At 42.2% G+C, this 27,679-nt stretch overlaps 1 protein-coding gene across 4 annotated transcripts in view; it reads left to right on the plus strand.

The window, feature by feature from the left end:
• Nucleotides 1-27,679, plus strand: part of RCBTB1 (RCC1 and BTB domain containing protein 1) — a 74,267-nt gene that overhangs the window by 34,675 nt on the left and 11,913 nt on the right. For 3 of the 4 annotated variants that reach the window (XM_054719795.1, XM_028151618.2, XM_028151619.2), the window contains exons 5-11: nucleotides 3,132-3,290; nucleotides 8,173-8,280; nucleotides 8,674-8,816; nucleotides 10,681-10,871; nucleotides 16,852-16,978; nucleotides 21,520-21,671; nucleotides 23,882-24,012. In XM_054719795.1, coding sequence (XP_054575770.1) covers nucleotides 3,132-3,290; nucleotides 8,173-8,280; nucleotides 8,674-8,816; nucleotides 10,681-10,871; nucleotides 16,852-16,978; nucleotides 21,520-21,671; nucleotides 23,882-24,012 — 1,011 coding nt within the window. Of the gene's footprint in view, nucleotides 1-3,131; nucleotides 3,291-8,172; nucleotides 8,281-8,673; nucleotides 8,817-10,680; nucleotides 10,872-16,851; nucleotides 16,979-21,519; nucleotides 21,672-23,881; nucleotides 24,013-24,904; nucleotides 26,748-27,679 lie in introns of those variants that run through there. The other variant, XM_054719794.1, reaches the window with a different exon arrangement.

Raw genomic sequence — 27,679 nt, forward strand, 5'->3', positions numbered from 1 at the left:
CAGCCACTACCTGAGGCACTCAGCAGGAAAAAGCTTCTGCTCAGCTTGGCTGGGGCGGAGCTACAGGGTGGAGCCTACAACCTTGGCTTCCTGTCAGCCCCGCCCTATGAGGCTCCTGTGTCTGTGTCCCTCTGTATTCCTTGCAAACACCTCTGAGAGAAACGCGCCCTGGAATTTCGCCCGCTGCCAAACAGTCCAGTCCCTCCCCTAATGAATCTGGACTCCCAGATTCTCGCCTGGAACTGGGTTTCAGTGCAGTTGGAACTGGGTCTCAGCGCAGTCTGGCGTCCCTGTCTCCTTCCCAGCAGGGCCACCCAGTGGCGCAGGCAAAAGTCCGTCCTCTGCGCACCTTCCAGTGCGCGCGTCTGGAGCCGCCGCTTCTCTGTGCCTCCGCCACCACAGCCCAAATTCATTCCCCCAGCGTGCGCCTGGCTTCCCAGGGTTTCGCCCGGAACTGGGGTTCAGTGCAGTCGGAACTGGGGTTCAGCACGGTCCTGAGCTTATGTCTCCTTCCCGCTAGGGCAGTTCAGTGGCGCAGGCAACAGTCCGTCCTTTGCGCCCCTTCCCGTGCGCGCCTCTGGAGCTCTGCCTTCCCCCGCTCCTCTGTGCCTGCGCCCCACAGCCCAGATTCATTCCCCCAGCCTGCGCCTGGCTTCCCAGGGTTTCGCCCGGAACTGGCGCTCAGTGCAGTCGGAGCCGGCGCTTAGCGCACTCCGGAGCCTTTATCTCCTTCCTGCCAGTGAACGCCGGCCAGGCTGTCAGCCGCCCCCTCCTCTCCGGCTCCATCCTCCCCGCAGGCGCGCGCGCTCGTGTCTCCGCCAGTTTCTCCATACCTCAGGCTTTTACGGCTCCCCCGATTGTCCCCGTGGCCCTCTCCTTCCCCCCAGCTGTGGGCATTTCAGTCCGCCAGCTCTCCTGTGGTTCTGGACGATGTCCGTTCTGACCTCTAGTTGTGCCTTTGAAATTGTTGTGCCCGGCTGCAGGTTAGGTGTTTCACCTATGCCGCCATCTTGGTTTCTCCTATTCCAGGAACACTTTTTGATGATGGTAGATTTCGGCCTTAAAGCAGTTGAGTCTCATACTATTTACTAAGACTACAAATTAGAGGTGTATGACAGTGTTCTGTACTTTTCTTTTTAATTACCCTATCACTTAAGGTGTATTTTGTTTTTCAGTAAATGTAATGATGTCATAGAAAATAACTTTACCAACATTCCAGTAGGAACTGTACTATTTGTTTACCCCACAAATTCCATGCTTATCTTAAAGGTTACTCATCCTGTTGATTCTACTTTCTAATCTCATATCATTTTGTTCCTCTCCATCTCCATAACCTTAGGTCAAGCCTTGATACCATGATCTCTTATTTTACAGCTTTTTCATTGGTCTACCTGTCCAGTATTATTTCTCCACCTCCTGTGATTTCTAAAACAGAAATCAGGTCATTTTGTTCCCTGTTTAAAGTTCTTCAATGGCATTACAGTTTACTATGTAGGATGGGCTATGCATGAAGAAACCAAAGAAGCTCAGGGAGATCAAGGTTTCATAGCTGGGATGGGCTGGAGCCAGGCTAGCATTATGCCCCAGAATCCACTGTTTCCTAGCCTGCTTCTTGGTTAGTAGAACTACAGTCTCCGTCTCTATATATAAAAGCCTAAGCAACTGAACGACCATTTGACTGGTCACTATGATGCACACTGACCACCAGGGGGCAGACGCTCAATGCAGGAGCTGCCCCTGGTGGTCAGTGTGCTCCCACAGCGGGAGCACTGCTCAGCTGACTGAGGGGTGCCAGATGCCGGGCTCACGGCTGGTGAACGCAGGTGCTGCGGCGCGAGCTTCTCCTGCCTCCATGGCAGCACGGTGGCAGGCGCAGCAGGGCAGGAATGAGCGGGAGTGGCACAGCGCCCGCTCTCCTCTCCAGCCGCCTGCTGCTTCGCACACCACTACATCCCCTGAGGGGTCCCGATTTGTGAGAGGGCTCAGGCCAGGCTGAGGGACCCCACCGGTGCACGAATCCGAGCACCAGGCCTCTAGTTTTTTAAATAAAAGCTGCATTGCAAGGGAACTAGGATATTTGAGAAGTGCCAGAAGAATGTTGAAATTGGAACTTACTAATTTGTACAGTTTAGATTCCTGGTAATTTTTACCTTACGCATATGTTACTTTGGGTAATTGTTCTAAATATTTGCATGATTATACTAGATATTCCTATGAATCTACTTTCAGGAAGTGTTGCCCTAGTGTAGAAGTTTATTGTCTCTACTGCCAAAATTCCCTTCCCCTAATTCTCCTCTCTGATCACACTCCTGTTTGATAGAATGTTTTGGTAATTAACCTGAAGTGATGTTTTGTGTGTTTTGTTTTTTTTCATCTTTGTTACTAGATTTTAACTAGCTTAAAGATCTGTTTATGTCTCTCTCTTTCTTAGAAAGCTGGTTTCAGGTTATGGCAGATCACAGGCCAAAAGTAATAAGCAGGATGCAGAGGAACTATTACCAAGAACAGACTAACAGCTTGGTGTCATTTCTGTAGGGATAAATGTCTCCACAGTACTTCTGGTCATTACTATGTTATGATGTGGAACTATCATTGATAATTATAATAATGATGGTCCTGAGTCATTGGGAAAGGTTATGAATGTCCAGTATTGGACAGGGAAAAAGCATAGTGTGGTTTATAAAGTTTCCATGAAAAAAAAAATGTTATGGCCAAAGAGTTAAGCAGATTTTTTTCATGTCACGATTCTTATGTAGCATATACTTCATTTTTAATTGATACCAGATTAAAAAACATATATGGCTGCCATAATTGTAGAGGCAATGCAGCGTAGTGGTGAAGACCACAGCTGGACTGTGTTGGGTTCAACTTTCACTTCTACTACTTGCTAACTCTGGAACCTCGAGCAAATCACTTAACCTCTCTGCATTTCCATTTCCCTGTGTAAAATGGGGATGGTAATAGTGTCTACCCCAGGGTCACAGTACAGGTTACTATGATGATTGAATAGGTTAATGCAGTAAAGCACACACAGCCATTTAGCACATTGTAAGTACTCTGTTAAGTGGGTTTATTTATGATTGTAGAATTTTTACCCTTACCACTATCTTTCTTCCCCTTCTTTTGTGTAGGTATTTGCTTGGGGCTATAACAACTGTGGCCAGGTGGGATCAGGATCTACAGCAAATCAACCTACTCCTCGAAAAGTTACACATTGTTTACATATTAAGAGGGTGGTGGGCATTGCCTGTGGTCAGACCTCATCCATGGCTGTTCTTGACACTGGTGAGGTGAGCTATCTTTGCATTCCCCTTCCCCCCCTCCCTTCTTTTAATGAAATATCTTTTTTTCATAAGGTGCATGTATTAGATTGTGGAAGCAATAGTGCTTTGTTTTGATACCCCATTGATAGCTAACTGATTACTGACTGAGGAGTAACCAGAGAATGTTTGCTCCTCAGTGTGAATTTTGGTTTTAATCGATTTTAGAGAGAGAAAGGGAGAAGGGAGGAAGAGGGAGGGCAGGAGGGAGGGAGAGGGAGAGAGAGAGAGAGAGAGAGAGAGAGGAAGGGAGGGAAGGAGGGAGGGAGGGAACCATTGATGTGAGAGAGAAATATTGATTAGTTATCTTCCACACTCACCCCAACCAGGAATCAAACCCACAACCTGAGTATATGCCCTGACCAGGAATCGAACTCACCACCTTTTGGTGTACGGGACTATGCTCCAACTAACTGAGCCACATGGGCCAGGGCCTCAGTGTGAATTTTTAAATTTATCTGTAAGTAAAGATTCTAAGGTGTCTAAATTTTATTTTTGTGGAAGATCCAAGTAGCTTAATGTTTATAGATATTTGTTTGTGATTTAATCAACCAATTAAAATTTTATATACCTCATTCTTCCAATGAAAAATCAACTGCACTTTTTGAAGTTAGCTGATGATGCTTATAGGCATTTGACGACTCCAATGGGCATGATGTCTCTGTAGAACTACCTGCCTATATCTGGAATGTTCGTTCACAGGAAGAAGCAACTTGCACAAGCAGAATTTTTTTGTCATGATTATTGTTAACTACTTTTAAAAACCCACCTTTAGTGACCCTCTCTCATGGTCACCTTCGAATGAATGATTATTTTTAGAAAATTATTCTGGTTGCAACTTCTACTTAAATGGACCTGTCACTGCCTCTGCATGTCTTAGTACACAAAAATTACCCAAAAATACATCTTTGGCACACACATGTGGAATCGTGCCTTGGGTGATAGAGTGTGTTAATTTATTTTTGGAATCAACCCTGATATCCTGGTTGACTTAGGAATTCCTTGGGATAGTCATCTTCCATTTCAGTATTCTTCACTTCCTTTTTAAAAATAAATTTAATTTTAAGATTATTATTATGAGATTATTTTAACAAAGGAAAACAAATGAAATGAAACGTATAAAGTAAAATGTGAATATCTTTTCTCCAATCTTGTTAATAGTTTGATGTATATCCTTTTGGACTTTCTTCTATAAATAATTATGTGTGGGTAAATATAATTACCTTTTTAAAGAATGGAATTATTATACCTACTTCTTTGCTCTGCTATTCTGTAACTTCCCTGTTTAACAACATGTGTTTTACCTGAATCTATTTTCAGACCATTTGTAGCTGCTTTTTATACACTAACTAGAGGCCCAGTGCACAAATTCATGCATGGGTGGGGTCCAGCCAGCCCATCCCAATCGGGGCTGATCGGGCCTGGCTGGCTTGGGGGAGGGGCCACGGGTGGTTGGCCAGCTGGCCCCACCCCTGATCAGGGTTGGGGGCGCTGATCGGGGGCGGGGCAGGCTGGGGGAGGGGCCTGGAGGAGGCCCACTGAGCTGGAGCTGAGCATGGGCCCCAGGCTTCCCGGGAAGGATGGCCTCAGCAAGGAAACAGAAACTACCAGAAGGCTCTGCACACAGGCCCTGAGCTCTCTTTAGTCAGGGGGACTCAGAGCTGGTGTCTCTGTGTGTACATTAGACACAGCCGGCACTTGCCTTTGTCTGTTGGTCAAATCCATTGCATCGAAAAACTGTTCCCCTTCTTCTCTTTGGGCCCTTACAGCAAACACAGGCCAATTGGAAGACGCGGGCCCCAGCGGCAGAGCCAGGCCCCACAGTCACCCGGAATTTAGGCCTAAGACAACTGGGTAGCAATCTCTACGGAACAGAACACACTGTTTTAGAGTCTTAATTCTCCCCTAAAATGTGCCTAGCTTCTCCTCTTTAGCTTGGATAGACTGAACTAAGGAACCAAAGACCGAGTTTCCTTTGAGGTGGGATCCACCGGAGCCGGCTGGTGGCAAGGCCCCTCACAGGCGGCTGCCTTCCCCCCAAGCTCGGTGTGCTCTGAGCCAGTCCATTTCTGGCGGTGCTGGGTCCTGGGCTGCTGGTCGGGTGGCAGGTCCACAGGGTTTCCACCACCTTCCTGGCCTTCCAAGCAGTACCCTCTGGCCCGGCGTGCTAGGCCACTGTCGCTAGAGCTGGGACTTGGAGAGCTAAGGAGCTGGACCCGCAGGTGGCCAGGCCGTGCCCCTCCCCCCCCCCCCCCCCCCCCCCGCTTCTGTCTCACTCATGTGGATCAAGCCAAAGCCCACTGCCTGAGACTGGCACCATGTGGGGAGGGTCGCAGTGAGGAGAGGGGCGCCCTGACCTGCCAGCCTTGATGACGATCATCTCGGTGCCCAGCTGATTGGATTCGTCCTACAGAGCCTTCATCTCACGCTGGCCCAACCTTCATGTTCTTTGCTGGCACCTTGGCGGCAGCCACGCATCTGGCCCTGGGGTCCTGGGGCTCGGCAGCAGCACTGGTGGCGGCCCCTGCAGCAGGTGCATCATAGTGACCAGTCGTTCCGCTGTAATGGTCACTGGGCTTTTATTATATAGATGACTGCTTAGTGTTCCTTGTATGGGTGACCAGAGCTCTACTGATAGACATTTCAATTGTTTCTAATATTTTGTTGCTATAAACAATGTTGCACTGACTTTCTGTGTAACTCTGTGTGTGTATGTGTGTGTGTGTATCTTTGTATACTTAGGCAAGGATTTCTATAGAATAAGTTCTCAGAAATAAGATTTCTGAGTGAGTATGTCATTAAAATTTTTGATGTTTATTGCCACATTTATCTCCAGGAAATTCAAACCTGTTGCACTTCTGATATTGAAAGGGCTTTTTAACCATATGTTGCTAGTACCCAAAAGCCCACGTTCCCTTTTCCCCTCTGTCACATTGCCCTGAAAAGCCCTAGCTGCCCTGGCTGGTGTGGCTCAGTTGATTAGTGTATCTTCCCATACACCGAAAGTTTGCAGGTTCGATTCCCGGTCAGGGCATATGCCTAGGTTACAGGTTTGATCCCTGGTCGGGGTGCCTACAGGGAGGCAACCAATCAATGTTTAATCTCTCACATTGATGTTTTTCCCTTTCCCTCTAATATCAATAAGCATGTCCTTGGGTGAAGATTGGGAAAAAAAAAAAAAAAGCCCCAGCCAGTTCTTATTTGCTGTGCATTGCCATGGAGCGTGGTGCCACCACACATCTTGGGTTTCTAATTTGAGCTATACCCTTTATTGTTCCTGGTCAATAGTATTTCCTGTGTCCCACACTGGCTGTTCTAAACTTCTAACAATTCTGTCACACCTATGTCCAATCCTGCTACCTTCAGCTGATGACTCCCATTTCACTCCAGATCTCTAAGGGATCATCACCACATTCTGTCACATCCCCCTCTTTAACTTAGTTCCTATCCATTCCCTCTCTCTTGATCCCACTGCCACTATGTTGGTTTGGAATGCCATCAGAGCTCACCTGTTTGCCAAAGAGAGGGAGGTTGGCCGGCCGGCCGTGCCCCCCACCGGGGTTGGGGGGTTGATTGGGGGCGGGGCTGGCCAGGGGGAGGGGCTGCAGGCATTTGGCGGGCTGGCCCCACCCCTCGAACTCTGGTTGAACTCCTGGTCGAGGGGACAATTTGCATATTACCCTTTTATTATATAGGATTGATCTTCCTGCCTCTCATACACACTCCAGTTCCCCTTCATGTTGTAGCCAGCATGATCTTTCCAAAATGAAAATTTAAGCATATTAATTTGTTTTTAAAATATTTCAGTGAAAGACCCATAGAAGCATTCCACTTTCCCTGGTATGTGTTTTAACACTTTATCCCCTTGGCCCTTATTTTTCCTTCTAGTCTTTTCTCCTTCTACTGTCCCATATGTGTTCAGCCAGGCCCACCTGTTGTCTTCTGTATCTGCCTCCAACGCATTCTGTGTCCTCTACCTGGAGTGCCTTCCCCCTTATCCATCATTCATCCCTTCCCAAATCTCCACTTTCTCAAAAGTCTTTCCTTCACTTTCTGTAGCCAAATCCTTTCTCCTCTCTGCTCCTACATTGCCTAGATTATATCTCTACTAGAGGCCCCTTGCAGGAAGATTCCTGCAATAGGGCTTCCTGCTGTGGTCTCCGCTTCCCCGCCTGCTTCCCTCCCTTCTCCGCAGCCCCCACAGGCTTCTCTCCCTTCTCCCCCGCCCTGCCTGCTTCCCTTCCTTCTCCGCCGTCCTGCTTGCTTGCTTCTCCGCAGCTTCGCTCCCTTCTGCAGCGCTTGGCTTCTTTCTACACTGTCTTCAGTCTTCGCTCTGGCTTGGATATGCAAATTAACCGCCATCTTGGTTGGGTTAATTTGCATAGTCACCCTGATTGGCTGGTGGGCATGGCTTGTGGGTGTAGTGAAGGTACGGTCAATTTGCATGTTTCTCTTTTATTAGAGAGGATTATAGCAATTGCCACTTGGCTACAGAAAATTTGTATAGTTCATCCCCTCTGTTAAACTGTGATTAAAGATGCATTCCTAGTACCTTTCACAAGATCCTGACAGGTAGGTGCTTAATAATTGTTAATGAAACTCAGTTTCCTCATGTGTAAAACAAAGATTAAAGGCTTGCCCAAGATTATCTAGCTAGTAAGTTAGGGAGTAGGAACTGATGCAAAATTCTGTTATTTCTCCCCCTCCCCAAAAAAACATCTATTTGGAGATCAGTGTAGGATCACACAGTACAGTATGGATGTTGCAAGTGAAAAAAGTATAACTGATTTGTTTATCTGTTCCCTCTTACTATCACTTTTAAAAGCCCATTCTCTCCCTTTCTCTCTCCAAGGTGTATGGCTGGGGTTACAATGGCAATGGTCAGCTGGGCTTGGGAAACAATGTCAATCAGCTGACCCCTTTGCGAGTGGCAGCTTTGCACAGCGTGTGTGTGAACCAGGTATGTGTGGCAGACTCTTAGCTGCTGGTCTCCATCTAGCTTCCCTGCTCTGACTTGGGAGGAATATTGGAAATTTACTCTTCAATAAATATTTTAGGATAATACTCTGTGCCTGAATCTTTCACATTTAATATTATATCCTCCCTAAATTCTGACGATGAAAAGGAACACCATGGTGGTAGCACATCAGTATTGACAAGTAAAAAAAAAGGATTGAAAAATTCAGTAGTCCCAGGTGTAAGCTTTCCTAATGCTGTTTTAATGTTTCAGAGAATGTTACTCCATACCTGATGATGAATTGGCATTCTGTAGAAGCTGGCTGTAATCTTTAAGTAGATGTTTTCTGTCCTTCCTGTTTTTCTGTTTATGGTAATCATTTAAATTTACTTGCAGATTGTCTGCGGCTATGCACATACTCTAGCACTAACAGATGAGGGCTTGCTCTATGCCTGGGGAGCTAACACGTATGGGCAGCTTGGAACTGGCAATAAAAATAATCTGCTAACCCCAAAACACATCATGGTGGAGAAAGAAAGGTAACTTGGCTGTAGTATGTCTTGAGGTTGTGTGTGCATTGTGGACCTAGGACTGTGTGTGCTGGAGCTGTGGTGTTTGCTTTGTAACTCTTGTTTATTAACATTCTCATTTTGAACAAAGAGTTTTAGTACCAACTAGAATGAGCATAAAGTTGATATGATTCTTATGAGCTTTCTAAAATAACCTCCTGATTGATAGCCATTAATACCACAGACTTCTTGTTGCTCATTTAGTAGGGAAGTAAAATAGGATCTGTCACCATGTTGAAGTACAGACTTTTTTGTTGAGCCAACTAAAACAAATCTAAATAAATAACATCTGCCCTTGAAAGGTCATTATTTGTTTAGATATTGATTTGATATAATGTGTGTTACTAGAATAGATGCTTAATATTTATTCAGCCAAATTGTGAGGTTTTACTTGCTAAGTTTTAGAAAGTCGATTTTTGATTCTGGATCCCTGCCTAAGAAGCTAACTGAGAAATGTAGTAACTTTGGCTTGATGTCCATTTGGCTTGGTGTGTTCAGAGTTCATGACCCCTAGATCAGTGCTTATCAGCCTAATGAGTGTTGTGAGCTCTGGTAGGGATGAGATAAAAAGTTGTATTTGAAAGGAAATGGTATATCAAAGACAGTATTTTTTATTCTTTGCTACAGTTTAAGCCCCCACAACTGTCAGCACATTTTGTCAGATGTGATAAAAATGAGTCCACTTTACTCATTTACTTTGGTTTTGTTAGGTTTGATCAAATAATTGAATCAATACCCTCTCCCCTGGGAACTGATCTTTAGGTCACTTCACAATGGGCATTGGTAAGGGGTTATAAATTTACTAGAGGCCCAGCATATAAGGAGGTGCCCCGCCTCCCGCTGTGCGAGGAGGCACCCCGCAGGGGGCTGGGACCCATGCCTGACCCGTGTAGCACCGGCTGCCGTGTTGTGTCCGCTGGGGTAGGGGCAGGTGCTCCTGTGTGTTGTGTCTCCGCTCTGGCCTGCCCCCAGCCCCAGCCTCTCCGTGTGATGTGTCTCCACTCTGGCCTGCTGCCAGTCCCAGCCTCCCCGCGGCCGCTGGGGCTGGGGGCGGCATGCAGTCCCCTCCCACCCATCTGCGCATGCTGCTCCTCCTGAGCAGTTGTGATGCCCAGCTAATTAGCATATTCCCTGTCTATAGATAGATAGATAGATAGATAGATAGATATAGATTAGGTCATCTGGATACCATCTATATATATAAAAGCCTAAGTGACCCTTAAGACCAAACAACCGGAACAACCGGTCCACCAGTTGCTATGACGCGCATTGACCACCGGGGACAGATGCTCAACCCAGGAGCTGCCCCCTGGTGGTCAGTGCACTCCCACAGCCAACCTCCCGCGGCTCCGTCCCCTTCCTGTGGCCCCTTCCCCACCCTGGCTGGCCAACCTCCTGCGGTCCCTCTCTTCCCCTTGCCGGCCCCCTGATAGGCCTCAGTCGCTGGCCAGGCTGAGGGACCCCACCCGTGCATGAATTTGTGCACTGGGCCTCTAGTAAATTTATAACCCCTTACCACTTTGGCCTCCTGCATTCCTCCTTTGGCGACCCTAACAGGCTTCTAGTTCCTTTTTCCAAGTTTTTCTCAATAGGTATGCATTATTTATCTTAGAAAGAGGTTAGGATGAGAAGTGAGGGGCACTCAGGAGAGGAGAAATATAGTACTCTTGCTCTGTCTTTTGGTTTTATCTACAGGACATGATAGCTAATGTTTCTCAATCTTGAGCTGTTTTTTGAGGTGTTCTAAGCATGAACTTTTTATTTACTTTATGTGATATGCTGTGGACTTTTGTAGTATATAAGTGACACATCCATTTTTCTTAAAAATTTTCAGGGTAGTAGAAATTGCAGCTTGCCACTCTGCCCACACATCTGCCGCCAAGACCCAGGGCGGGCACGTGTACATGTGGGGCCAGTGCCGGGGCCAGTCCGTGGTCCTGCCTCACCTCACCCACCTCTCCTGCACGGACGACGTGTTTGCCTGCTTCGCCACTCCCGCCGTCTCCTGGCGCCTCCTGTCTGTAGGTAAGAAAGTTCAGGGCTATTTCCACCCAGGAAAAATAGTCCTATCAGCTGGCCAGTTTTCTTGCATATGTCCCGGTTGTAGGCTTTTTTAGGTTCTAGAATGTTTTATTTTCCATTAAATTTAATATCGTTCCCCAAATTAGATTTGCATAATAAAATTTATTAATATGTTATGAAACATTTTGTGGATTACTTTCTCCCCTTAAGTGCTTTCATTTTAATTGAGGTGAAATTCATATACATAAAATTAGCCATTTTAATTCAGAGTCATTTAGCACATTCACAGCGTTGTGCAACCACCATCGATATCAAGTTCTGAAACAGTTTCATCACCCTAAAAGAAAACCCTGTACCTAGTAAGCAGCCACTCTCTATTCTCCCTTCTCCTCCCAGCCACTGGCCAATTTGGTTTTTGTTTTATGCATTTTTCTATTTTGGATATTTTATAATAGCATAATACAACATGTAACATTTTATGTCTGACTTCTTTTACTTAATGCTTTTGAGGCTCATTCATGTTGTAGTATTTATCAGTACTTCATTCCTTTTTATAGCTGAATAATACTCCATTGGATGTATACACCATGTTTCATTTATTCACTTATTGATGTATATTTGGATCATTTCCATCTTTTAAATATTGTGAATAATGCTGTTTAAACATTCATGTACAAATATTTGTTTGAGTAACCTGTTCCTAAGTGCTTTTATTGTTATACTAGTACTTGATTTATTACATAATTCAATATAATATGATACAAAAATGAATTTAAAAAAAAAAACCTGGAGAACTTGTGGTTTTTTTAAGGTGGTGTTTTCATCTTTCTTTCTCTCTTTTTCTTTCAACCAATCTCAAATACTTTTATTTTAGAAGAGCATCAAAACTGTGGTATTTGAAAGGGTAGTGGAATTCAGGGTGTTTTTTGGTTACATAATCTGTCCATTTTCTGAATACTGTGTGCCCCAAACCTATCAATAAGAGGCCCAATCCTGGTACTAGCAGCAGCCTACCTTGCTTCACAGCTTGGCCTCTCCTGGGCACTTCCAAGCCCAACACAAGCACAGCCATCTGCAGATTGCTCTGTAGCTCCTGCTGGGTGCACCCAGTGGACAGCTTCAGACCATACCAGATTATAACCCTACACTTCCACAAGTGACACATTCAAGAGGCAGACTCAGTGAGCACCAAAGCTCCACTGAAACAAGTCCTGCTCCGTGGGGTATCTCCTGTACAGCAGCTCTTCCATTGTAGTTGCAACTGTTCCTCACAGCCAGTTGGCCTAGAGGTCATTTCCTCCCTGTGACACCAACAGCAGTCAAGGCTTAACTACAACAAGACTGTGTACACAGCCCACATAGGGGTGCACTTGGAATGTCTAACTCAGGTGACCGGGGAAGCTGAACCACTAGGCCCTACAGGACACCTACTACACAAGGACACTCTGCCAATTCCAGGAGACATAGCAACTCTACCTAATACACAGAAACAAACACAGGAAAGCAGCCAAAATGCGGAGACAAATAAACATGTCACAAATGAAAGAACAGAAGAAATCTCCAGAAAAAGAACTAAATGAAATGGAAGCAAACAAACTGCTAGATGCAGAGTTTAAAACAATGGTTATAAGGATGCTCAAGGGTCTTAATGAGAGCTTTAAGGCACATAGTAAGAACTTCAGAGACATGAAAAAGGACCAGTCAGAAATGAAGCATACACTTAACTGTAATAAAGAATAATTTACAGTGATTTAACAGTAGAGGAGAAGATGCCAAAAATCAAATCAATGATTTGGAATATGAGGAAGCAAAAAACACCCAATCAGAAGAGCTAAAAGAAAAAAAGAATCCAAAAATCTGAAGGTAGTGTAAGGAGCCTCTGGGACAACTTCAAGCGTACCGACATTTGCATTATGGGGTGCCAGAAGGAGAACAGAGACAGCAAGTTATTGAAAACCTATTTGAAGAATTAATGACAGAAAATTTCCCCTACTGGTGAAAGAAACTGACTTACAAGTCCAGGAAGCACAGAGAGGCCCACACCAAGAAATATCATAATTAAAATGCCAAAGATTAAAAACTAAGAGAGAATCTTAAAAGCAGCAAGAGAAAAGCAGTTAGTTATATACAAGGGAGGGCCCATATGACTATCGGCTGATTTCTCAACAGAAACTTTGCAGGCCAGAAGGGAGTGGCAAGAAATATTCAAAGTGATGAAAAGCAAGGACCTACAACCAAGAGTACTCTACCCAGCAAAGGTATCATTTAGAATTGAAGGTCAGACTAAGAGCTTCACAGACAAGAAAAAGCTAAAGGAGTTCATCACCACCAAACCAGTAATACATGAACTGTTGAAGGGTATTCCTTTTTTTTTTTCTTTCCTTTTTTAAAAATATATTTCTATTGATTTCAGAGAGGAAGAGAGAAAGAGAAACATCAGTGATGAGAATCATTGATCAGCTGCCTCTTGCAGGCCCCACACTGGGGATCAAGCCTGTAACCCAAGCATATGCCCTAACCAAGAATCGAACCATGATCTCCTGGTTCATAGATCGATGCTCAACCACTGAGCCATGCCAGCTGGGCTTGAAGGGTATTCTTTTAGAAGAGGAAGAAGAAACGAAGAAGGAATCTAATGAACAAAATAAACTGGTGAATAAAATAAAGTCAGAGGCGTGGAAACACAGAAGAGACTGACAAATCTCAGAGGGAAGAAGGCTGGAAGAGATTAACCAAAGAACTTAATGTGCATATATGCAGTACCTAAGGACACAGACTATAGGGTGGTGAAGGCCTGGGGTGGGGTGGGAACCAGGTCGAGGGGGCAATGGAGGGAGAAATGGGAGACATCTGTAATACTCTCAACAAGAAAGATTTTTTTTAAATCGATGGTACATTTACACAATGGGATACTACTCAGCAGTGAAAAAAAAGAAAATCTTACCCTTTGCGACAGCATGGATGAACCTGGAAAGCATTGTGTTAAGTGAAATAAGTTCACTTATGGGCAGAATTGAATGAACAAAATAAACTAACAAAATAGAAACAGACTCATAGATAAGAGAACAGCCTAAAGCTGTCAGAGGGGAGGGGGTTTGCTGGGATGAGTGAAAAAATTGAAGGGATTAAGCAACAAACAAACTACAGCCCCGCCCACTGTGGCTCACTTGGCTTCATCCCATGCACTAGGAGGTCTCCAGTTTGGTCAAGGGCACATGCCCAGGTTGTGGGCTCCATCCCCCAGTGGGGGGCATACAGGAGTCAGCTAATCGATGTTGTGCTCTCACATCGATGTTTTTCTCTCTTTCTCTCCCTTCCTCTCTCTCTTAAAAAGAACAACAAAACAATAAAAACTTGTAGATAAGGTGATTGATTACCAGAGGGATAGGGCATTGGAGGAGGTGGAAGAGGATAAAAGGGGGATAAATGGTGATGGAAGGGGACTTGACTTGTGGTGGTGAACACAGTACAGTATACAGATGATGTATTATAGAATTTTACACTTGAAACCTATATAATTTGTTAACCAATATTACCCCAGTAAATTCAATAAAAAGGCAAAGAAAAATTTAGTTCACAGAATGGGACTATTTGGCCATAATCACATATATGTTTCACACCAAAGCACTCTGTCCACATCTTCAGATTCTCATATACTACTATTTGGCCATAATCACATATATGTTTCACACCAAAGCACTCTGTCCACATCTTCAGATTCTCATATATGATGACTAATAGTATGTAAGACTAGTATTTGATCTTACCAAATACTAGTATTTTTTGGTAGTTTATACACTTGGACACTTATTTTCATGCTGTGAAATTGATTTGTCAAGTAAGGCATGATCTCTTTTGGAGACCCCTGTTATAAAAAGTTACCTCAGATTTTTGTCTTTTAGAATCCTGATCCTGAAAAGGCATTCTTTTTAGAACATCCTAACATTTTTTAATATTAAGCTTAGAAAAAAAAAATGTGGTCATTGAATATATTACTTTGATGACTTCTTTCCCTCTACCCACTAAGTCTGGGGTGTTTTTTTCCTCTCAATTTATTATTTCAGCTGAGCGATAGGAAGAAAGTCAGTTGGTGAATTCACACCTCAAGAATATTTCTTCTCTGAAAGAAGGTATACTTGTTGCCAGGAATTAAGAGGAAGAAAGGTTTATTTCAACCCTGACTACTAGATTCAGAAGTGGAGGCATTGATAAAAAGCTGTTTTGGGATGGGTGAAGTAGCCATCTAGACTACTGGACTCTGTCTATCTTAGTGATTTCCCTTTTTTTACTCACCGTTGTAGGGTCAAAGAAAACTTGGTTTTTGAGGGAGTGGTGACCTTCCCTCCATAGCTAAGAGCTCTGCATTGTGTGTGTGCTAGGTTAAGGAAATGGGGCTCAGGCAAATGATATTTCCTTAGGAGATTCTGATGATAAAGCCCAGGGGTAAGTCCATTTGTTAGGTTTAGCCTAGGTTTTAGGAGTTGTCCCTCCTCTAAGCATTCCCTTGGTAACACCAGGCTCCTGAGAGACAGCTCAGTTATTTGATGAAGTCACCATTCTTATCTTGTGGGCAGTCAGAACCTGTCTCTGTCCATTGTACCTGCTTTCAGTGCTGATGAGGGTCCCTGTTCGCCTTCTATTTGTTTTTCTTTGTCCATGCATATAAAACACAAGAAAGTGTTACATGGATTTGTTCAAGTGCCTTTACTTTTTTTTCTCTTTTATTTCAGGGGTGAGGGAGCTGGAGAGGGGCGAATGGTGATGAAGGGGGCTGAGGGCTAGGTGATTTTGAAGGGAGGGGGAAGGTTGACAGATTCTCTGCCCCTTATTTATTTATTTTAATTTATTTTAGAGAGAGAGGAAGGGAGAGAGATAGATAGAAACATCAATGAGAGAGAAACATAGATTGCTGCCTCAAGCACACCCCCTACTGGGGATCAAGCCTGCAACCCAGGCATGTGCCCTGATCAAGCATTGAACCAGCGCCCTAACTGGTTTGGCTCAGTGGATAGAGCGTTGGCCTGCAGACTGAAGGGTCCCAGGTTCGATTCCAGTCAAGGGCATATACCTGGGTTGAGGTGTGCAGGAGGCGGCTGATTGATGTTTCTGTCTCAATGTTTCTAACTCTCTATCCCTCTCCCTTCCTCTCTGTAAAAAAATCAATAAAATATATTTTTTAAAAAAAAGAAAAGAATTGAACCAGCGACCTTGTGGTGCATGGGTCAACGCTCAACCATTGAGCTACTCTGGCTGGGCCAAGTGCCTTTACTTTTTTTCCTTCATAATAATAGATCTACTTGTAATCATAATAGCAGTTCTTCTCATCAGGCTCAAACAATGAGATCACATTTTGTAAAACTGTTCCCTTTGAGTATGCATTGTTATTAAGTAAATTTGCTCTGTTTTTAGATAGTGTGTAAGGATTATTTTTTGTACATTAATTCTTATGGTTAAGAGGGATGTTTAGATTCCAAATACCGAAGAAAAGGGTTTTCTCTATGTAAGAACATGACTGCTTAGTATTACCACGTAATGGTGAATTTGTTTCTTGGGATTCTTTGATTAGAATATAGCAACCCCTTGAAACTACCCCAAAACAGGGCAAAGGTGTTCTTAGTATTCCAGTCAAGGAAAATTGGTAAGTTTTTAGCCCCAGAAGAGAGTCACTCAAGTTTTGACCAAGTAGTCATGTAATCATGGACTACTAGCTTTTTCTTTTTTCAAAAAAAGTATACATTTCTGATGACTAATAGTATGTAAGACTAGTATTTGATCTTACCAAATACTAGTATTTTTTGGTAGTTTATACACTTGGACACTTATTTTCATGCTGTGAAATTGATTTGTCAAGTAAGGCATGATCTCTTTTGGAAAAAATCAAGTGGAATTATCCCTCGTGTTAATGATTATCTTTTGAAGTCTATTAAATCTTGAGTATGTTTCCTGAGTTTTTTTGTATTTATAATGTGTTTGTTGTCTTCAGAGCACGAAGATTTTTTAACAGTTGCAGAGTCCTTGAAGAAAGAATTTGACAGTCCAGAAACTGCTGACCTAAAGTTCAGAATTGATGGGAAATATATCCATGTCCATAAAGCTGTTTTGAAAATCAGGTATTTTTGCATGAGCTTGAGACATCAATAACCTTATTTTTTTTTATAATATCTATTCCCTTGTTATTCCATAAAATGGGGACTAATAAGAAACAGCCTTGGCAATAGAGGGAAATGACACAACTTAATCTTTTTGCAGATAGTATCAATCCACTCATTATTGAAGAGTTTTGCATGCACATGTGTGTGTGCATGTGCACACGTGGCTTTTTAAAAAGCATAATGTAGTAGTATAAGTATTTGTTTATATATATTTTTTATAAATATATTTTAATTGATTTTTTTTAGAGAGAGAGGAAGGGAGAGGGATAGAGAGATAGAAACATCAATGAGAGAGAAACATCAATCGGCTGCCTCCTGGATTGAGCCCACAACCCAGGCATGTGTCCTGACCTGGAATCGAACTGTTGACATCTTGGTTTATGGGCCTATGCTCAACCACTGAGCAACACTGGCCAGGCTGTCTATATTGTTTTTAAATGAAGGATCTTGTGAATATTTATTTCCAACAAAAGCCTTATTTACATGGTCAAAACCCCCCATAAAAGATTGTCAAGGAAATGGTATATATACCTCCTTTTGCTCTTAATTAAAAATTTATTTTTCTCAAGCAGAAAACTCTGGAATGGTGGTCTTCTGGTTCGAGGGACATCTAATTCCCAATTAAGGAAGTGTGGTTTAGCTATATGTCAGGAGTTTTTTGTATAAATGTGAAGGAACTTTATACTTATTAGTGATTGTTTGGACTGTTGCTCACTAAGGCTGCCTTTACAGAGAAAGGCACAAACAAAGTCAGTCCACTGAGAACTAAACTGGCCACTTACATGTCTTTTTGTAAATTTAGTCAAAAACCTATTTACAAAACAACATGTTAAAAGGAATTGAAAAGTCCATATATCATTCATTACTTAAGGGGTAAATATCTGCACCAAAGTATTAATTGAAAGATGAACTGGAAATGTTTATGTCTGTGAACCTGTGGACAACCAGTCTATTCCTTTCATGTATAGTTTTCTGACCCATTTTATCTATTATTCATTGCTTAGATACCCACTTCTTTTTACTTCTCAGATGAAGTAATTTTTTTATTTTTATTTTTATTTTTTTAATATATTTTATTGATTTTTTACAGAGAGGAAGGGAGAGGGATAGAGAGCTAGAAACATCGATGAGAGAGAATCATCGACCAGCTGCCTCCTGCACACCCCCTACCAGGGATGTGCCCACAGCCAATGTACATGCCCTTGACCGGAATCGAACCTGGGACCTTTCAGTCTGCAGACCGACGCTCTATCCACTGAGCCAAACCGGTTTCGGCTGAAGTAATTTTTTTAGGTAAATGGCCATTCTTTTAGTATTCTGAATGGATTTTGAAAGTATTTTGTGTTTATTTACAATGTATGTCATTTTAAAAGGATTTAAAAAGATGGTTTTTGAAACGTATAAAGTATGTCATACTTTAGGAAAATCTATATTTAGAAATCAGTTTCTGAATTTACAGATAGATTTATACGTGTTAATACAATACAAAAAAAACCCCTTAGGTTTTCTTGAAATATGTGACTATAATTAAATTAGTGTCCCAGTGCACGGATTCGTGCACACTGAAGGAAATTAATTAGAAGAAATATTTTTATTTTTATTTTTTTATTAAGGTATTATATGTGTACATATCTTACCATTGTAGAAGAAATATTTTAATATCGCTATTCACGTCTTGCTAATGAAAAGAAAATAGGATTCTACCGAGTCTCCTATCTTGTTACTCCAGAACTTGTGTGAGGATCAAATGAGATGAGGCACAGGAAAACACTTCACAAACATTTGGTTAAACTGTAAAATATTTGCATTGCACCTGACTATAAAGCAAGTCGAGTTCCTGGGCTGAAGAAACTCCAAGGAGGCTAGTCGCTAGGGAGAGGAAGCCAAGCATTACGTGACGTCATTACCTGGCGCCCACAGTGACTGTTTCTGGGCTGGGCTGGGCAGTGGGCCAAACGCATTTTGCACCAAGGGGTCTTGGAAGCATTGGCTGCGGTTTGGTAGGGTGTCGCTTCGGGGTGGTGGCAGGGCCTGTGTCCCACTTGGGGAAAGCTGAGTGTTGGCGCCAGGTCTATGGTGTCATTTATTTTTAAATGGCCAGTGCACATCATGGCAGCTCCTGCATTGAGCATCTTCTCCCTGGTAGTCAGTGCGCATCATAGCTACCGGTCGGACAGATGGACACTTAGCCTTTTACACTGAGTGGCCAGATTATTATGATCTTTGAACACATAATAACCTGGCCACTCAGAGTGTGTGTGTGTGCGTGCGTGCGTGCGTGCGTGTGTGTGTGTGTGTGTGTGTGTATTGGCCAGCCTGCCTGCTGGTCAAACTCCTGGTCGAGGGGACAATTTGCATATTAGCCTTTTATTATATAGGATATGCACTGAGTGGCCATGTTATTATGCGTTCAGAGATCATAATAATCTGGCCACTCAGTGTATATATATATAGATTGGTAACAGCTTGGAAAGAGAGGAAAGGGGCAAGGCAACGCAAAGAAACAAAATAGGAGTGGTAGCCATTTTGAAGATGAGTCAGAAAGAGAAGGAAAATTGTCATGTAAGGTAATGGATCAATAATCAGTTTAAATGCAATCCAGTTAACATTTAAAACAGTTTTAAGAATATTCTGATTAGCATTGTTCACGGTGGCCAAGACATGGAGATAGCCAAGGTGTCTTACAATAGAGAATTGGATAAAGAAGATGTGGTACATATATGTTATGGAATGCTACTCAGCCATAAGAAAAGATGAAATACTGCCATTTGTAACCACATGGATGTATCTTGAGAATATTAGTATTGTGCTAAGTGAAATAAGTCAGGCAGAAAAAGCTAATAACTATATGATTTCACTCATATGTGGATATAGAACTTGAAACTCATAGATACAGACAACAGCATGGTGGTTGCCAAAGGGAAGAGAGTAGGGTAATCCATGGTAACAGAAGATGATTTGACTTTGGTGGTGGGCACACAGTGTGATATACAGATATTGTAACAAAGAAATGCACACCTGAAGCCTCTATGATCCTATTAACCAATGTCACCCCAATAAATTTGACTTCAAAAAAAATTTAAAAATGAATATGATGATAATATTTTAAAAAACCACACACACAAACAGCCTAGCCGGATTGGCTCAGTGGATAGAGCATCAGACTGCGGACTGGAAGGGTCCCAGTTTCTGTTTCAGTCAAGGGCACATAACCTCTGTTACATGCTCCTCCCCAGCTTGGACCCTGGTCAGGACTTGTGCAGGAGGCAGCGAATCAATGTGCTTCTCTCACATCAATATTTCTCTGTCTTTCTCTCTCAATTCCACTCTCTCTAAAAGTCAATGGAAAAAATATCCTCGGGTGAGGATTAAAAAAAAAAAACACAAAAAAACAAAACCACAAATGAATCATTTAAATGTGTTACTTTATAGTGGTATGTTTGAAATCTCATTTTTAAATTTCCTTTAATTTCAATATTTAAAGTGCATTCCTGTACATTTTAAAAAATATATATTTTTATTGATTTCAGATAGGAAGGGAGAGATAGAAACATCAATGATGAAAGAGAATGATTGGCTGCCTCCTGCACGCCCCATACTGGGGATCAAGCCCACAACCCAGGCATGTGCCCTTGACTGGACTCGAACCTGGGACCCTTCAGTCCCCTGGCCAATGCTCTATCCACTGAGCCAAACCAGCTAGAGCTCCTCTACATTTTTTAAAAAACAAGTGAGCAAGATGTCTTGATGTAAATGGGACTGTCAAATGGAAACAGCAGTAATGCACAAGTGCTAGGCACTCCTAGGCTCTACATAGAATTATTTTTAAAAATATAATTTTATTGAGTTCAGAGAGAAAGAGGGAGAGAGAGAGAGAGAGAAACATCAATAATGAGAATCATTGATCGGTTGCCTCCTGCATGCTCCCTACTGGGGATCAAGCCCGCAACCCGGGCATGTGCCCTGACCAAAGTTGAAATGTGACCTCCTAGTTCATGAGTTGATGGTTAATCACTGAGCCACTCTGGCCGGGCTACGTATAATTCTTAATAATTCATAGGAAGCATTCATCAAAAATGAAAGTCATACCCTGGCCAGGTGGCTCAGTTGGTTGGAGTATCGTCCCATACACCAAAAGGTTGTGAGTTTGATTCCTTGTCAGGGCACATACCTAGATTGTGGGTTCAGTCCCGGTCAGGGCGTGTACTGGAGATAACCAATTGATGTTTCCCCCTCATATTGATGTTTCTCTCTCCCTTCCTCTCTCTCCAAATTTCAGTAAAAACATCCTTGATTGAAGATTTTTAAAAATGAAAATGAGTATACATAAAAGGCAAATATAAAAGTTCTTGCACATGGAATATTTTTTTAGAGTGCTAGCTAAAGATTCATGATCCTGGTGTGTGGAATCCCAAATATACTAGTAGTAGTTAAAGATACCTGTAATATTTGTTTATCTGATTCCATCAACTGAAATGACTTTGTCTCTTCCGTTTTAGGTGTGAGCACTTTCGATCCATGTTTCAGTCTTATTGGAATGAGGACATGAAAGAAGTGATAGAAATAGACCAGTTTTCTTACCCAGTGTATCGTGCCTTTCTTCAATTCCTCTACACAGACACAGTGGACCTGCCACCTGAAGATGCTATAGGTACTCAGCCATATTGGGACTGGCCACATCACATGGTCAGAAATATAGCTCCTTATCTTCTTATAGTATTGGAACATGAAGAGTTTCAGCTTTATTGGCTTTTAAAAAGTATTTGAAGTAAATATCTTTAAAAATAATATTGTATAGTTATCCTAATATATAAAAACCCAGGGTCTGTAATGACCGAAGGCTCGACTGAATGCCAGGATGCATGCGCAGCAGGCTCTGGTGGGTGGGGACTACTGAGCGGGCAGAACTGCTGACCTCTCGGGGAGAGAGAGAGGTGGGGCTGATCAGCGGCTACCATGGCTGCTGGCGAGGCCCCAAGAGAGAGAAGCTGCGGATCAGACCCTGCTTCTCTCTCTCGGGGCCTTGCCAGCAGCCGTGCCTCTCTCTCTCCGAGAGATCAGCAGTTCAGCTTGCTTGCCAGCAGCCTGGGATGGCTGTTGATCAGGCCTGCCTCTCTGACCAGGCCCAGAGACACTGACTGGCATAGAAACTGACCAATCAGAACCACATTTGGGTGAACTGCGAGGAGCCAATGGCTGCCTAGGAGGCAGAGCTTTTGACACTGACTGGCATAGAAACCGACCAATCAGAATCAAATCTGAGTGAACTGCATGGAACCAATGGCTGCCTAGGAGGCGGAGCTTTTGATGCTAACTGGCATAGAAACTGGGCAATCAGAACCAAATCTGGGTGAACTGTGAGGAGCCAATGGCTGCCTAGGAGGTGAAGCTTCTGACGCTGACTGGCATAGAAACCAATCAGAACCTAATCTGGGTGAACTGTGAAGGCAGAACCTAAGGTGAGGGCTGAGAAGTGGTTTTAAGGGCAACAGCTGTTTGGTGTAAGGCCGTGGTCGGCAAACTGCGGCTCACAAGCCACATGTGGCTCTTTGGCCCCTTGAGTGTGGCTCTTCCACAAAATACCACGGCCTGGGCGAGTCTATTTTGAAGAAGTGGCGTTAGAAGAAGTTTAAATTTAAAAAATTTGGCTCTCAAAAGAAATTTCAATCGTTGTACTGTTGATATTTGGCTCTGTTGACTAATGAGTTTGCCTACCACTGGTGTAAGGTGTAAGAAAGCGATTCAATTTTTTAATGACCAATTTAGCAGTATATTGCATATGGCTGGCTCTCAGTCCAGATATAGGGATTATGTATTTTTGTCTGCCAAGAGCATCTCCTGAAGAAAAAGGCTTTTCCCCCCATTTAAGCAATCCTATTCTATATAATCTATACTAATAAAAGGGTAATATGCTAATTAGACTGGGTCAACCATCCATCTTCTGGACGTTCGACTTCCTTCCAGACAATGCCATGGTGGTGGGGGCCAAGGCAGAGGCAGTTAGGGGTGATCATGCCAGCAGTGTAGGGCAGTTGGGGGCGAGATCAGGCCGGCAGGTGGTTAGGGGCAATCAGGCTGGCAGGGGAGGGCAGTTGCGGGTGACCAGGCTGACAGGGGAGAGCAGTTGGGAGTGAGATCAGGCCGGCAGGGGAGGGCAATTAGGGGTGATCAGGCAGGCAGGCAGGCAGGCAGGCAGAGAGGTTAGGGGCAATCAGGCAGGCAGGCAGAGGCAGTTAGGGGCGATTAGGCAGGCAGGCAGGCAGGCAGGCAGGCAGGTGAGCGGTTAGGAGCCAGCGGTCCCAGATTACAAGAGGGATGTCTGACTGCTTAGAATCGGGCCTAAACCGGCAGTCGGCCATCCCCCAAGGGGTCCCTGATTGGAGAGGGTGCAAGCTGGGCTGAGGGACTTCCTTCCCCCTACCCCCCCGTGCATGAATTTCATGCACTGGGCCACTAGTGGTTAATAATTTTGGACATAAAGTAAGTCCAAAATTATTTTATGGGCTTATTTTAATTTTTTAATACTGAAATATAACTTGATAATGGATTTAACATGTCGTTTTGGAAACAAAATGAATGGAAAATTTTCTTTTTTGCCTTTCTCGGTACTATAGAAGAAATGGTATAAAGTGAGTAGAAGAGAGGTTTGTTTGGGGAGTTGGGGAGGTAAGGAGTAACAAAGAGAACTTAATAAAATTCAAGTATTATTGACTAAGAAACTTCTGACTTACCTACATTACTCTGTGCACCAGAAACGAAATAAATTACATATACATATATGTATATATGTATATATGTATATATGTTTAAATTATGGCACATTATTGTAAACTTTATTAAAACTGTACTTTTAACTTGTAGGTCTTTTGGATTTGGCGACATCTTACTGTGAAAACAGACTGAAAAAACTTTGTCAGCACATTATCAAGCAAGGAATCACTGTGGAGAATGCCTTTTCATTATTCTCTGCTGCAGTCAGATACGATGCAGAGGTAATGTAAAACCACAAACAGAAACTCAAACCACCCCTAAGTCCCTGTATGTACCTTTCTGTCTTTTTTCTCACTTCGACAAGGAACATGATGAGTAACTTCCTTTCTGCTTAGGAATCAATGAAGTGACTGATCCCTGAACAATGAAATCTGGCCTTGCTTCTTTCTTTTCTGTTCTTAGTTTCAAAATTGTTATTCCTCTCTTTTTCTTTTTAACTAAGATAAGAAATTGAGGTCCCAGCAGCTGTACTGCTGGTTGGAATATGAAGTGCACACCTAATTGGACTAACAAACCACATATTTTAGTTCAAGTATTTCTCAAGGTCAGCATATATATTTCTTTCAAGACCACTTTGCTGTTCCCCGCTCTACCCTGTCGTAAGCCATGGATGCCATATGATTTATATCTGTATATGCTCTGAAATTCTATCATTGTCTAACTATAACACAGTTATTCGTATGTTAAGAACTTGCTCTGGAATCCTTTTTGTCTATTTTTTATTTACACTGGATTGAATTCTTAATTTTCGGATTCATGGATCTCTTAAGAGTGTGATTGAAAGGGCTTTGGGAGTCTGACATTTTGTATTTATGTGCATTTTCTTGAAGTGAAGAGCCATAGTTCCTCATGAGCAGGAACTGGGTCTTGCTCGTCTGTGCACCCTGTGGTGCCTGGCACATAGTAGGCTCTGGGTGATAAATGTTTGTTGAACCACCCAAAGGGAGCTTTAGGGATGCTTAGTGAACTAAAGGTTGGTATGGTTGGTTTTACAAATTCACAGGGAATATAGAGCAGTAGCTTTGGAGTTCATGATGTCTAGTTAAGATCTCCACCTTAAAGGGCGCAATTTGTCTAGTATTATAAGTAATCTGTTATCATATTATGAGACAGAATACCTGGTACCGGGGAGTTTACCGAACACCTGCGAGGATCTGCAGCTGTGGCCTTGGAGAGGTGGAGGACAGGCTTCCTCATCACCCTTAGGACTGAAGTGCACCACTATGTCTGTGTTTTCAAAATGTATCCTATTTTTATTTGAGATTATGTTACTATTATAAATATTTGATAAGGTCAAATATAGCTAACTTTCTCTGTAGCCTTTTCAACAGATGGAATAATCAAGAGATATTTCTAATAGAAAGTGGAAGTATAGTTTTTTCTCCTACCCTTTCTCTGATACTATGAGCTTCTTTATTAGACATGCTATTTCCTTAGATTTAATTTCCACCCGATGATATAATTTTAAATTGTCAGTGTCTTTTCTCTCCATTTTGTGATTGATTTTAGAATCTTGTCTGTGTCTCTACATACTCCTCCCCATTGCTAATGAGTTCCACATTTTGGGGGTGTGATCTTGCTGACTAAAACCATCTGGACAGAGGCAAACATTTCGGCTCTAGTTGCTGAAACTTTCTTCCTCACTTCTAGCTAACACGTTCCCCAGAAAGTTTATAGAAAAGTCTTATGTTAGCTGATCATTTCCTTGACTAGTTTTTTTCTCAATTAAATATAAACACATTAAAAATAGAACCCATTATTTGAGACCACAAATGCACTCCCAGAGTCTGCCACAATATGGGCATGTAGTTAGTATTAAAAAATATACATTGAGTTAAATTCATGAATGAATGTATTTGAAAATGTAATCATGAAGATGTGCTTATTAAAAAACTTTAAAAAACATACAAATATAACACATTCAATATGGAAAAATTGTAAAATAGAGAGGAGACAAAAATAAAAAGAATCACCCTTTTTTCTCCCTGTGTGATCTACAATAATAATCTGCTTTGTGTTGATAGTTACTGCTGTGTTGCTGACAATTACCTGAAAGAGAAGTTGGGGTGCTTCACTGGGCTGGAAAAAGTTTAGCTAAATCAGAAAGCAGGTCTAATTAAGCAAGTTTACCTATATATATAAAAGGCTAAGTTGACTCGCACACGTGTGATACATATAAAACTCTCACACATGTGTGTTTCAATCTGTCATTGTCGATCGTGAATTTGGTTGACACTTTTATAGAGAAAGGGCAAACAGCGATATTAAAATGCTTCTTTTAATTAATTTCCTTTCAATGTGCATGAATCTGTGCACTGGCACACTAGTACAAATATAACACATTCAATATGGAAAAATTATAAAATAGGAGACAAAAATAAAAAGAATCACTTCTTTGGTGTTTTTGTTGTTGTTCTGATAGGAGTTACATAATTGACAAATTTACTTCTAATTTTTATTTTCTTAATGTTATTGAATGTAGTAAATGAATAAATGAAGTCTTTAGATTATAAAAATAAAACCCACTTACTATATCTGTTAGTTGATGGGAAGCTACTACTAAGGCACTGAAATTAGCTGTAAAAACTTATTTTCACAAGCTCAACTAGATGCCTGTGCCTTCATTCTGTGGGTTGAAATGCTAGGAAGATGGAGACCACCTGCTTCTCTGTTTCTTCCCTTTTCTGTAGAAGTTATTAGTGTTCCTCCATACACCCTTTGACAAGGTAATCTTTAAGCAAATGTGCACACATAAAAGCAACAAAAATGTATTGACTCACTACTTATGAAGAGTTTTTAAAATAAACTATTGTGGAGTCCTTTCATTATGAATGAAACTTTCTATAAAGTAAAGAGGGACTTGGAGAAGGAGCACTTAAGTATTCCTCTAGCATAAATCTGAATAAACATTGACATCAAGGGAGAAAATGTGAGTAAAACATTGTCTTGAGGTACTTCTGTGTCACATTATAAAAAATTTGAAATGTTTATACTGTTTCAGGAAATTTATTTTTGCATTTTAATTTCTTTATTGATGAAGGTATTACATACGTGTCCTCATTCCCCCATTACCTTCCCACCCCCACCCCCCCACTCATGCCCTCACCCCCCTGTTGTCTGTGTCCATTGGTTAGGCTTATATGCATGCATACAAGTCCTTTGGTTGATCTCTCCTCCTCACCCCCACCCTCCCCTACCTTCCCTCTGAGGTTTGACTGTCTGATCAATGCTTCTCTGTCTCTGGATCTGTTTTTGTTCATCAGTTTATGTTGTTCATTATGTTTCAGGAAATTTTTGTTTTCTATTATATTTGAACTTTAGGAGAAACAATTGGGAAGTATTATTTATTTAATAAGATTAGAGAATTTTCCAGAAAATCCTACTTGTTGAGTAATTTATATCTTAGAATTTTGTTTTTGTTGGGAAGCCATAAATATGAGCTGAGAAATGTAATTCCAAAAGTGGTTTGGGATATGAGTATTGGAAAACTTTATGCTAAAAACAGATGGTCAGCATTTTTTTTCTTCTTTCTGAGGGCCAAATTACAAGCTTTCTGTGACCAGTAGACTGTAAAATATGTTTGGGGTAATGAGAGAAAGTACCTTTCTCTATTTTTTCCATATGATAAGATATTTAAATACATTCTTAAAAAGAAACCCACTTCAATCTGAAATATTTTGTACTTGATATAGTATAAAATGAATTCTAGATACGGTTTAGGGGCTTTGTTTGACAATTATTTTAACAAGTTTGGACAGTTAGTTATGGCTCGCCATCTCTTGTCAGCTGCGTGTGTGTCAAGGGTGGCTTGTGACAGGAAGGCAGCCTTTCTTACCGTGGCCAAGTGCCCTCCACAGGAGGTCTCAGTGTTCAGCTGTTTCAGTTTGG

The sequence above is a fragment of the Eptesicus fuscus genome, chromosome 8, assembly GCF_027574615.1.
Source record: "Eptesicus fuscus isolate TK198812 chromosome 8, DD_ASM_mEF_20220401, whole genome shotgun sequence".
Classification (NCBI taxonomy): Eukaryota; Metazoa; Chordata; class Mammalia; order Chiroptera; family Vespertilionidae; genus Eptesicus; species Eptesicus fuscus.